The 13,717-nt window shown below is 34.0% G+C and overlaps 1 protein-coding gene across 1 annotated transcript in view; it reads right to left on the bottom strand.

Moving 5' to 3' along the window:
• The window catches only part of SUPT3H (SPT3 homolog, SAGA and STAGA complex component), a 273,613-nt gene that overhangs the window by 116,924 nt on the left and 142,972 nt on the right, over positions 1-13,717 (bottom strand). The window contains exon 3 of the mRNA XM_083349958.1: positions 10,551-10,635. Within this exon, the coding sequence (XP_083206084.1) occupies positions 10,551-10,635 (85 nt within the window). The remainder of the gene's footprint in view (positions 1-10,550; positions 10,636-13,717) is intronic.

Raw genomic sequence — 13,717 nt, 5'->3', positions numbered from 1 at the left:
CAGGATAACGCCTATTATACTGTATAATCATTGCATTGATGTCAGTAAACCTCAGGATCCAATTCAAAGTATTGGCTACTACTATTAAATTATAGTAGAGTACCAGATAAACATCAGGAACCACCTAATCAAAATAGAATATAGAATAATAAGGTTGGAGGTCTTCTTGTCCAACCTCCTGCTCAAGCAGGGAACCTTAAACTACTTCAGACAAATGGCTGTCTTCTTGAAAACCTCCAGTGATGGAGTACTCACAACATCCATAGTTAAACCTGATTCTTCCACCTTTGTAAGAGCATCAAGGGAAGGTTTGCTCAAAGTCCAATCCTTGCTTGAGGTAGAAGGGTCATTTGCAGATCACAGAAAGCAGGCCTTCTCAGTAGCTGCCTCAATAATGTGGAACATGCTGATGGTTGAGATGTGGCTCATCCCTTCAGCCTTGGCATTCTGGAGAGCTTCAAAGTTTCTCCTTTCTAAAGCAGGGATTGATTTTGAGTTGATGGTGATTAGGTAACTGTGTTTTAATTACATTGTGCTGGTTCAAGTCAGGTAAATTCACCTTTAAGAATTATTTTTTATTGTTACCACCTAGAGTTGATTAGTGCAGTATAAAAAGGTAAAAAAATAAGCTCTTCTCCCCATGAATGAATGAATGTATTATGCGTATAAACACATACACCCAGTATCACCCATTGTTTGAAAAGGGCACACAACTGATTATCACAATTAAAAGGTGTTTTAAATTTATTTTTATAGCATAGAATAAATACTAAAATTGCATTGCAACACTGGATCAGTGTACCATTAATACAAAAAAAATATCCCACTTTTTATCTAAGAATACCGCCTTCAAATGAACTTGCACAACAGAACAGAGTATTGTGAAAAACACTGCCAAATGAGATACAATTGGATGAAAATAAAGCTGAAATGTTTATATGAAAGATTAGCAATGTCCTTGGCCATTTGCCTTACATGGTATTATAAGCAAAATATGATTTTTCTCAGAGAACATTTACTACAAACAACACTGTTAATCATTTCGAAAACATTTTCTGAATTTCAAAATATTTTCCTTAGAGAATCTTGTCACGTTTTGTTTCAATAGACACATATAAGAGATAATGGCATGTTTGTGAGTTTTGAGGTAGACTTGAAATACTAACAAAATAATATTTATTAACCCATGTACCTAAATTCAGATTTCAGAAGTAGATGTTTTAGTGCACAAATCTAAGCCAGTATAAGAAAACTGTCACTAAATTCATATACAGAGGACTGTAATTTAATCTCTCTATCCCTACAATAGGAGCTACAAGTACAGGTATTTTTATTTTTAGTCTTCTCTGTTAGAATTCCCAATGGTGCATCTGTATTTTGCCCCATTCACATCCTAACATTTAAAAAAGCAACAGTTGAGAGAGGGAGAAGGTAAAAATCAGGATTATGAGAAAAGAACATTTTCGTGTCTGAAAAAGCAAATTCTCCTTTAAAAATATCTTAATAATCATCCCATTTGTTTTGCATTTCTTTGCTTATTTTGCTATCTAATTTATACTTGTAATGCTGTTGGCATGCCAGTTTTCAGTGCAACATAAAATCGACATCAGCAATTAGCATCAATTATTAATTGTATTGAATAAAACAACAGAATCATAAATAATATCAATATAAGCACAATCAACTATGTATTTAAAATATGGAATGTTTCATAAATTTGCATGAATATACATATATAAATACCATATCTTCAATTAAAAACAATGAAAGGTAGTGGAACTGGGGGAAAATCCTGGAAAACGGGTACTTATTTAAATTAGGTCTTTAGATATGAACCATGTCATGGAAACCTAATTGTATTTAATTAGAAATGGCAATTTGATGGAGAGGATTTCAAAGCAAATGAACCACAAACCAATATTTAAATATGTGACAGTTCAGTGTAACTTCTTCATACAAGCCTTTATGATGACTATGTCATACAAAATGTTACAATCAGTAACTAAACATTTCTTTGACATGTCTGCGCTGTTTAATTTAATACATCTTTCATGTTAATTTTTAAAAGAATATGATTTTGTTTCAATGTTTACATTTTCTGGGGCCACTAAAATGTGCTTTCTGAAGCACACTGCACAAATAAATCAGCAATTATTTCATAGATAGATAGATAGATAGATAGATAGATAGATAGATAGATAGATAGATAGATAGATAGATAGATATAGACAGACAGATAATCAGCAGTAGTAAATTCCACTGCCAAATCAGTAAAGTGCTACATTTACTCCTGCTTTAAATAAACAATATACTAATTTTGATAAGTCAGCAAAGATTTATTTTAGTTCTAGTTCAGACATACAGTCATATGCAAGGTAATTCAATACTCATTGTAGAAAAAAACTATGAAAATTGTTTTACAGCTGGTTTTAATCAGCTCCCTTTGTTTAACATTAGAAACTAACCTCTAAAAGATATATACAAGCTGCACATCCTACAGGTAATAGTATCCAGATGGGATGCTCTTACTGAACATCATGCTCAATATCATAAAGAATATACTGTGAAATAAGCACCTTGGCGTAGACCTTGATGTTAACTTCTACTATGCTTCCCTTGGTCCCTCTGCTTGATAAAACCTGGAGGAGTTCCTCACAGGTAGACCAAAGAAGTTTCACATCAAGATTTATAGTCTACAATAGCAAATATTAGCTTGCTAATAGTACTTTTCATTCTTTAACAGAACTATTAGGTTTTTAGCACTTTTGCTGCAATGCATCTTAGCTTATCAAGCTTGTTTTTTTTTTCTAAAATAAGTTAGGGTTTGACCAAATGAAATGATTTAAGATTTTGTCATTTTTTCTCTATTGAGAGTCAAAAGAAAAAAATTGGTCCTGTTGGTCTTACTACTTTGCAATGGCAGAGAAGGCCCTCTTCCTGGGTCCCTGCCAATCAAAAATCTTTAACTCACAGGGTCCATAACGTATGTTCTGCCCCTGTATTTTTCATAGTTGGGCTGGCAGTCTCTCATATAGGCTTCCCTCACAGAAGCAGACCCGATTTGACCCCTACCTGTGTTGTGCATTATTCTTAGTTCCACCTCTCACTTTTGACCTTATTAGTGACCTGGCACACTTCTGCCAGCATGACTCTAGTACAGAGTCACTAAAACTACTGAGAATATTCCCACCATCTTCATGTGATATTTCCTGGAGGGTATGTTCATTAAAATAAAGAAACATCCAAACTTTTTTTTGCCATCATTCCTACATTGGCTATGAAATCATTAGAAAATGTGCTTCCCCCAGTATTTTAACCATGAATGCATGATACTATAAAAGCTAGAGTAGGAGTAGAAAGAGAGGAAAATAAATCTTAAATAATGTACAAAGTCCAAGAATGTTACTTTATAATCCAGGTTAATCTGGGCTATTTGCAGATTCTTGTGATTCTTTCCCTGTGCATATCAGCCCAGGCAAAAGAAGTAGGGATAAACTGCATAAAAGTTTTGTTTTCCATTTCTCTTCAATTGAGGACCAACGCACTAGACTGGATATGTTTAGAAATTGAATGATTCATCTGAACTTGATGGAGAGGGAAGAATGGCTACTAATATGGGAACAGTCTGCCCCAAAGCCACAGTATTGAAAAAGGCATAGGCACTTACAGCAAGAAAAAAAGCTGTCTCGTTTCTTAAACTAAGACCTCATTTAATCAAACAAGTCCACAACCAATGCGTACTAGGAAAGTGCCTATGTTTCTATATCACAGCCTATAAACTAGATAAGAACTAAGCTAGGTTTTTAATTAGATGGTGGTCATAGTAGGCAATGAATAAGATTATTTGTACAAGAACACACAGGATTAAATCATCCCTGAAAAAAGAAAGTTCATGAACTCAGAGAACACTTTATGGACTCTTAAATGACATGGTGACCCAGGGTGCATTTCTGTACCAGCAACTATAGTTGGAAAGATGGGGAAACCTGAGCCTTTCATTGCTAGGGAGAATTGCTGTCATAAAAATGAATGTACTACCTAAAATTCTGTTTCTGTTCCAAAATATTCCTATACAACTAGATCAAAAAATTTTCAGGAACCTGAACAAACTGACACTAAATTTTATATTGCAAAGGAAAAAACCGAGGATTAAAATGAAACTCTTGCACGATGCGAAAGAAAATGTGGCGTTTGGACTACCAGACTGGGAAACATATTATCATGCAGCGGCATTAACCTGGATTAGAGAGTGGATAATCTTAGGGAATAAAAGGCTATTAATTTTAGAAGGCCATGATTTGCAATTAGGCTGGCACGCATTCCTATGGAATGATAAACAAGGGCTATATCAACATTTCCAAAGCCATCGAATTAGACAAGCGCTACTTAAAATTTGGAATAAAATTAGAAAACAAAATTGTATTGAAGTACCAGTCTGGTTGTCCACCCTGGAGGCAACAGTTTACCCAAATTTGTTCAATTTGGAGAATAGCACTATGTATAAAGATATTATGAATGATGTGAGAGAATTGAAATCGAGACAGGAACTAGAGCAACAAGGGATAAAATTGGAATGGTGGGCTTACTTACAGATACAAACACAATATGGGAAAGATAAGAAAGAGTGGGGGATAAATATTCAAGAAACTGCATTGGATAAAATCTTATTGGAGACAGATGAGAAACAAATAAGAAAATTGTATAAAATTGTTATTGGGGTATAAAATGATTGAAGAAAAAGTCAAAGAAACGATGTTGATATGGGCTAAGAATGTTGGACATGGTATTGATCTTGATGTATGGCAAATACTTTTGGATAGAAATAAAAACATAACGCTGGCCACAGCTTACAAAGAAAATCTTTATAAGATGTTTTACTGGTGGCATCTCCCTCCAACACGGCTAGCTAAAATGTATAAAAAAATATCCCCCAACTGCTGGAAATGTTCCCAAGAATTAGGCACCTATTTTCATGTATGGTGGACCTGTAATAAATCGCAAAAGTACTGGCAAAAGATACGGACATGGCTAGAGGAAATATTAGGATGGAGAGTAGAATGTAGACCAGAATTTTTCCTGCTTGGCATAACAAAAGAGAAACATAGCAAAGAAGAGTTATATTTAATAATACATATCATCACAGCAGTGAGAATGACATTCGCCCAGAAATGGAAAGATAGTGAAACACCTGACGAGAGTGAGGTGATAAACAAAATATGGGCTTGTGCAGAAATGGACAAGTTAACTTTGGAAATAAAAAATAAAGATCAGTCAGAGTATTATAAAATTTGGAACAAGTTTTACCTATGGTGGGAACAGAAAGGAAGGGCTTAATATACAAGATGTTGAACTTAAATAATTTTAGAATAAGGTGGATGATAAGATTGAATATTGTATAATTGTATATAAATGATATTTATATAAAATGTATATAACATAAAAAATGATGTAAGACAAGAAGGTATGTTAGACCGATTACACCATGTCCAAAGTTTTTAAATATTTTAAATAATAAAATTTGTATTATTATTTTTTAAAAAAAGAGTACATAAAGTGTTATCTGAGTTCATGAACTTTCTTTTTTCAGGGATGATTTAAACCTGTGTGTTCTTGTACAAATATCTATCTATCTATCTATCTATCTATCTATCTATCTATCTATCTATCTATCTATCTATCTATCTATCTAGTTGCTAGTATCTATTCTTAGAAAATAAATATCCAGTCTTCCTTATACGTGTCCTGATGATTTCCTATATGTAGAGTTAATGTATTTTTTTTTTAAAAAAAGAAGATTGTTAGGAAGCTGGCAGGATTTGTTCTCTCCTTCTGAGTCAGAAGGATAGAAGTGGATACAACTGCAAATAAATAAATCAAATCCTGGTTAGTTGCAGATAGTTACAAATAAATCCTAAAGAAGAATTTGCTCAGAATTTCCTCGAGAATACTTTTATTTATACAATCTGCCAAAATTTCAGGAAAGTCACTGTTCTGGACTCCATTCCAGAGATGAGAATCACTGGGTATTGTCTGTTGATCTCATGCCTATACTTCCCACTAAAAGGCAAATCTAAGTTTCACAAAACCCATGACATACCTACTTTCTTTTTTCCTTTGTACAAGTACAAATACTTTCTACTTTGTGAGTAAAATACAATAGTTAAAACTAAATATTCCATTTTTTAACAAAAATTCATTTGAAAAGAAACATTCTACTGTACTTTATGCTTTCAGTTGCATCCCTCAACTTAAACTATTTCAGGATTTTTCCCTCCACACAGCTTTTTCCACCTTGAGTTTCCCTATGTCCAAAAGATGATACTGAAGAAATGTCAGATTTAGAAAAAAAAAATCTAACAAGTTAGAGACAGTATTGAAAGTAGACTTACAAGTGACATGGCAAATAATGAATTATAGAAGGAAATTTCATTGGATCTAAAAAAACAAACAACCTAGCTGAGCTTTAAAAATTTAGAAAGGAAATATAAATGACAAACCTGGAAAATGACCTGGATAACTTTTTCCTATTGGATTTATAAAAGAGTCGTTAAAACCTTGAAGAGCTTGATGTAATGGGACAAAGAAGAAATGAAGAAGATTTCAACCTCCAGCTCGAATATCCGAATAAAGTCTAGGATTACTTTCATTTCTGAAAAGCCTACTGGTTTATTGAATACATGGCATGGTATAGGTCAGGGATAGGTAACCTTGGCTCTTTTATGACTCGCGGACTTCAACTCCCAGAATTCCTGAGCCAGCATGGCTGGCTCAAGAATTCTGGGAGTTGAAGTCCACGAGTCATAAAAGAGCCAAGGTTGCCTACCCCTGGTATAGGTGAAGGAAAACTAACTCTAAAATCCCAAGGCATCTAACCATAGCAAACCTCCGCAGAACAGGAAATGTTTCCTTTTTCTAACTAACTTTAAAGAGAGTGAAGATCACTAAATTTTTTATACTTGTTGAGATGAATGTCTGAAGTGACTTCTTTATATATTTCTTTTCTCTTTCTTCTCTTTTTCTATTTCTTTTCACTTTTTACTTCTGTTTTCTTTTCTTTCTGTAAGTTTAGTTTGCATTAAAATTTACATTATGAACAAAATTCTTAATAAAATTACACATTGATAGATAGTAATTGTGTTTACTTCTTCTTGCCTAACCTCCAGGAACTCCGATTATACCATTTGACTTACTTCTGAGCCCCCATTTTTTATATCTGCATAAAAACTCTATACTAATTGCTAACAGGAATGCAATGTAGAGCAGCAAATCATTCTGATTATTTGTGATAGAAATGTTTTAAGGAAGGTATTGTCTTGTCAGCAACTCATTAGCAGCATGAAATGGATTACAATTCCAAATATCTGTTTGCATTGGTGTACTTCTAAGTAGATGAGTAAACAATTGGGATAAGTATTAGAATGCACAGAAAGAGTGAACACTAGGTGTCAGTGTAAGAAATGAGGGGGGGGGGGGAACCTGTTGCTTCCAATCAGGTGGATAAGCTAAAAAACCAGAACCAGCTGTAACCACATTTACTTGTAACTGCATAATACTGTTAACAAGCCAACCTTCCTTAGAAAACTGATTCCCAAACCATCAGGTTCACTTGAAATCAGATAAGTATTAGAAGCCGCAATGATTTCTCTCTATTAAATGCCACTGAAGTGGTTGTTAAAATATATCAAAATACCTTATAATATTAGGCATTAATTTATTCCATCAATACTTGTCAAAGATATATTCAGATGGCAGTTGACCATTCCAACTGTAACTCTATAAAGTTTCCTTAATAACTGGCATAGGATTTGAGTATTACATTTGGTAATTTGGAAAGTGTAATTGCTACTGATCAGATTAATTTATTTGGACTGACACAGGACTGGTAGGGGCATATGCAAAATGGTCCATATGGAATTATCATTTATTGAAAAAATAGAAACATTGATGTTACTTTAAGTATAACTGATTTCTTAGCCCAAGGATTGCAGTCTGGCAGAATTTTAGCTTAGACTAAAATTGGCAAGTTTTTAAAAATAGTTGTTTTATGTGGAATTGCTACTAAATCAGCATTAGTATCTAACTTTTTATTTCACAGTCATCATCACTTATTCACATACACACCTTCTCTTGTAGCTGCTTTCATAATTTAGCCACAACTTAGCGGAATTTTTAAAAATTGTCATTTTTATTTTGTAGGATAAAACATAAATTTAAAGCAATACATAAAAATAAGTAACACTTTGAATTTTAAGTATTCGGTTATGACCTTTAGATTCAAGAAATGAAAGACTGTTCTCTCTCTTGCTGCTTGGGCTATGAAAATCCAAGAAACCTGTGATTGAATTTTAAAATAATCTGCAGCTTCTAAATTTTATTTTTATTATGGTTTTATTCTCCTGTAGTATTTCTGTTCTCCTGCACAGATCAGAATGAGCACTTGGCATCCCATAACACCCCCCTAATTCACCCCCAGATAATTGTTTGTATTTACCAGCAAAACAAAGAGCAAAACAAATGCAATTTCTGCAAGGCATAATACACCTATTTTATCCCATTAAGTCATTCTCAGACTCAGCAAATTTCAGTTCTTTGATGAGAATTTGGATGCAACTTTATCATAGCATCAGGGAGTAGTAGTCCTTATGGATGGATGGATGGATGGATGGATGGATGCATGAATGATGGATGGATGGATATGATCTGATATGCAGTTTTAAAACTCAGGGTCATAATCCCTTAAAACTCACAATTAAATTTGAGGGAAAAGGTCAAAGGTTGTTTTAAACACAAAAAGCATGCATATAAGACTGATTTTGCTTGTATCCAAACAAATTGCCAGGACTCTTCCCTACCTTAACTGGACAAAAGAAGAGCAAAGCCAATGTTTTCTACAGCTGTCGCTACGAAGTGCAAATCCTGATCTATAATAAACTTGCAACAAGAAAGTAAGAATAGCTGTCTCAAAAATAAAACCCAGAATTTTTTTAATTTTTTTTAGATTTATTTTATTAGAAAACTAAGCAATTGTCTGTTTCAGAAGATCTCTCAGTTCTTTGGAGCTCATATTTGGGACGCAGAGATGGGAGTATCCAATCTACAAAGTTTCCTCATGCAGTCTGGAATCAGAGGCAATATCTATCTACCAAAGGTTTAGCTTATCAAACAATCTGAAATTGTTGATTTTGGAGATGGAAAGGAATGAGGTTTTTTAGTTAGCTGCTATAAATTGTAAACTGTTATCTTCAGGAAAAAGCAGTATCAGCACTTCTAAATTTTCTTGTTGACTAATCTTTTGCAGCAATGCAGAAAAAAATGCATTTGCAAGTATCAAGTGTTCACTCATATCTAAACAGTGATAAATCAAGGAACAAAGAGAAAGTAAAACATGTAAAGTTATAATTTAATAAAATATGTGTGTGGTTCATAATACAACTAAACAATAAAACATATTTGGTATTAAAGAGAATTGATATTCTATTTTGACCATGCCTTCTAAGACAGGAGATAACTAGGAAATAATATTTTCCCATCTGTACTAATGTTCCATTAAAAGGAACATTTAAAGATATTTGAAATGTATGCAGCTTTTTTATATTTTCTCTTTAAGCCCTGATAAACAGCCACGGCCTAGGATTGAACTCTCAACCTTCCAAGTGGGAGGTGAGCATCTTCACCTCTAGGCCACCGCACCACTCCAATTCCTAATGCTCTCATATTCTGTCAAATAAAAATATGACTTTTTATTCAATTTCTGTGCCTCCAGACTTCTGTACTATTGGACTAAGACAAGTGTGTGTTAAGACTGAAGATCCAATTCCTAACCAAATATTAGAAAATTATTTTAGAAAATTATTTTTTTAAAACAATCACACAAAACAAGGACTTTTTATGATGCCCTACTGGCAAGAAGTGACACTGGCAAATAACTTTCTAAAATTAGTTAAGTAGTATTTGCCACATGTTATCTGACAGTTAATTTCCGATAATGAATTTAGTACATAGGTCATTTTAAACAAATCTAGGAGCAACACACAATTACAACTCATGTTGCTCAAATGTTGCAAAATACTTTTCAAATACTTTTTATAGTACATAAAATATTATCTAAGGCTAAATACAGATTTCATACCAAACCATAATGGTGGCCATACTTAAAAATGCTTTCTACTGTGTGTCTTCAATGTTCAAATTTGGAGCATGCAAACATGACATAATTTTATTTTTTATTAAATAAAAATATATCCACTCATCATTTGCTATGTACTTTAATTCCCTCAGAACACTGAAAGAAGATATATATTGGGTTCAGAGTTTTTTTTCTCAATTGTTGTATAGACTTCTTGATACAACAAGGCAAAGCTTTACTTCTGTGTTCTGAAATGCAGCAAATGGAGATTACCTATCCCAAACTGGTTAGTAATATTCATAAAATGGGCTATATATCATTACACTGGTCTCACTTTATCAGATACAGATATTTCACTAAAAATGTTGATCTTCTGTTTTCATTTGTTCAACCTCCACAACAACAGCAGCAACAAAAACCTTACCAAATTAATCAGTTGAGTGTGGACAATGTCTTCAACCAATATTGCTGATTCATGTAAGGGCCTGCGAGCATCTCCTAAGGAAAACCTAAAAGACAATTTACTGTAGTTAGCAAACTTTATAAAAGATAAATGTAAAAAAGAGAAAAAGAAATATATAGTATTAAATAGTAAAAGAAGAATTAGAACATATGATGCAAATAGACTGAGAAGAAAAAATATATGTTAAACCTAAACCCATGGCCTTCATGGCCTTTAGCCTGGGCATAAATTGGGATTTTAAGAATTCTATTTGGTGGGAAGAAAATGCTTAGGAGCAATTAAGCTGTCTCCACATTCAGTGAGTAACAGCTGTATCCACCAAAAATTCCTCCATCCCTAAAATTCAAGAGTTTCTATCAGCTTCCTGAAATATGCCATTAATGTAAACCTGATAGTTCTAGCAGGATTTAGGGTACCCAGAAAATCACTCATAGTCCTATAGTCCATACATTTATCTAATCTCCATCAAAAATAGTAGTCAACACAATATCTTGTGGCAAACAATAAACTGTGACAGCTTCATAAGCGAGTTGCAAACATTTTATGTAACCTTTATCTGTACCAATTTTATCTATAGAAGGGGCAAAATCAGTAGTGGAATTCAGCCAGTTCGCACCACTTCGGCAGAACCAGTAGCTAACTTTTTGTTGCCCAGGCCCAGAATGGACTTCTGGAAGCAGTATCCACATAGAGAACCAGTTGTTCACTGGGCAAAATACCCTCTCTATAAGATATAAAGCTGATAAACGGGTGGCGGATTCATTCTCCCAACTACTACTGGTTTTATCTAATGAGCCTTCATCATGACGACTGTGTTTTTCCTTCCTGGCTTTTGGTTGCTGGATGCCCAAGCCTATCTGTCATTCCATCCTCTCTGTGTTGTTAACCAATATATAATACATACATAGAAGCAGAAACAATGAATTTAATAAAGTAAACATCTCCCACCTGACTTGAAACCGCTTTTTAAAATGAAAATGAAGCCTAATCAAGCAATTTTTTTAAAGGTTTGACCAGAAGTCATAGCAGAATAACACTTTAAAAGCCCTATCCAATGAGGATCATGCAGACAACAAGCCACCATCAGAAGCCCCTCTAGAAAGGATAATGGGATTGTATAAACAAACACTGGAACTGACAATTATTGTAGCTGAGCCTCAACAACAGCAACAAACAAGGAGATTTCCACTCACCATCAAGAATCCAATATTATAGTTGGAAATGAAATGAATGAGTTAGGAAACTCCTATTCGTTTTTAGTTACCTACTCATTCTTCTCATAGTATTTGGTGGGCATTTTATTATTTTCTTTTGTATACAAATGGAGTTGTATACATTATCTATTATGATACAAATTTGATATATAGTTAATCAAAATATTTGTGTTACTGTCTTTTGAGTTCCAAAAAGCTTCAAGGTACATCTAATGGAGAAACAAGGGAAATTATTTACCAGTGATGCGATATGAAAAACAAAACATTTTCTGAAAGTATTGCATTTTTACATTTTTTCAGTTCTGTCATATTATTGCACTAACGAGCTAATTTCTAGCCATTATTCCACAACAAAATATTTTTGCCCAGTGTGAACTTTTAAGAAAAATAATTTTAATGGGGGAAAAAAATGAAGAATAACCATGAGCAAAATTTGGGAGCTGTAGTGAAGGGGCTAGCAACCCAGAATTTTGCTCTTCAGCAATTCATTAAGAAGTACACAAATGTAAAAAAAAATGATTATTTCTTTGTTGATTTAGAGAGAATGCATGATAAATTATGTTTATTGTACTTATGCCTATTATACGTATTATAAATTGTTTATTAAATTGTGGAATGTTATGCATGAGTACGTAGTTGAAGGTTGGTTGCTAAACGTAATCAGTGTAATATTAGTAGACTATGAGCAAGAACAAATGGAATGGTTAGTGAAAAGTTCAAGGTTGAGCAAGGAGTAACACAAGGATGTACTTTGTGCCATTCATTCTTTAATTACATTTATAGATAACCATATAAGAATTGCTGTGGTGATACTGGAAGTGTGATAGTTGGGAATGCAAATACAAATCTGCTTTTGTATACAAATTATACTTATTACTGAAGAAAACCTGAATGCTTAGATAGACTATATGATGCAAAAAGGAGTACAGATCTCAAAAGAAATGTAATAAAGACTAAAAAAACTATTAGAATATTTCCTATATAAGGAAAATAGGGACATTTTAAGATGCACAAAATAGGTATGAGCATTTACCAACACCTCCCCCCGCAGCATTTATCTTCTAAATTCCAACTTATATGAGAGAAGTTAGAATATACTATGGTTATGGACAAATTTGGGCTCTTATCGGACCTGCCACAACTCTAAATAAAAATGATCCTTGGCTCCATTTGTTGAGAAAGGTATAATTTATTAGAGATCAAGTGTATAGCAGTAGTGCAAAGCCAGATCTGAAAATCGCACACCAAATTCCCTATGTTCTACTTTTCCCTCCCTTAAATGTCTGCCATTGCCACCCCAGGGTAACCAATCAGGTTCCAGCATAATGGTCAGTTCAAGTGTAGTTTGGTGTGCTTCCCCCTCTCCTTCTTCCAGCTGGGTGACCTTGAGGGAATGTCTCAAGGAAACACAGGACTCACAGCAAGCATAAAGTGGCAGCTGACAGCTTCCTATATGGGATGGAAACAATGGCTGCATCCTGTAGATGAGGGCTATCAAACTGCCGGCCCGCGGGCCAGATGCGTCATGGCAAAACCGTGCCCATCCCATTGTCAATAATGGAAAAAAAGTCATGATACGTAGTGATACATCACGTGACGTTGCGAGTTTGACACCCCTGCTGTAGATAAACCCTTTAAAAATTATTAGAAGTCTTAATGCCATAGTCAGCAAAATATAGAGCAAGCAAAAACAGAATTAATGCCACAAAATTATTTGTATCCTAATGAAAGATGCTTCTGAGGAAGAAAGACCCAGCAACAAACTTCAAAACACTCATGGTGGAGGAACGTGTTCACTGTGAGGAATGTCCTCACGGTGGAGAAAGGCACAAACAAAAAATAAAGTAATTGCATTCTGAATTTGCAATCCTGTTAAATGTGACAACCCAGATAATTATCCTCAGGTTTTTGAGT

The sequence above is a fragment of the Vipera ursinii genome (assembly GCF_947247035.1).
Source record: "Vipera ursinii genome assembly, chromosome: 1".
In the NCBI taxonomy this organism is placed as follows: Eukaryota; Metazoa; Chordata; class Lepidosauria; order Squamata; family Viperidae; genus Vipera; species Vipera ursinii.
Note: the sequence above shows the minus strand (reverse complement) of the source record. Positions and strands in the feature narration are given on the sequence as shown.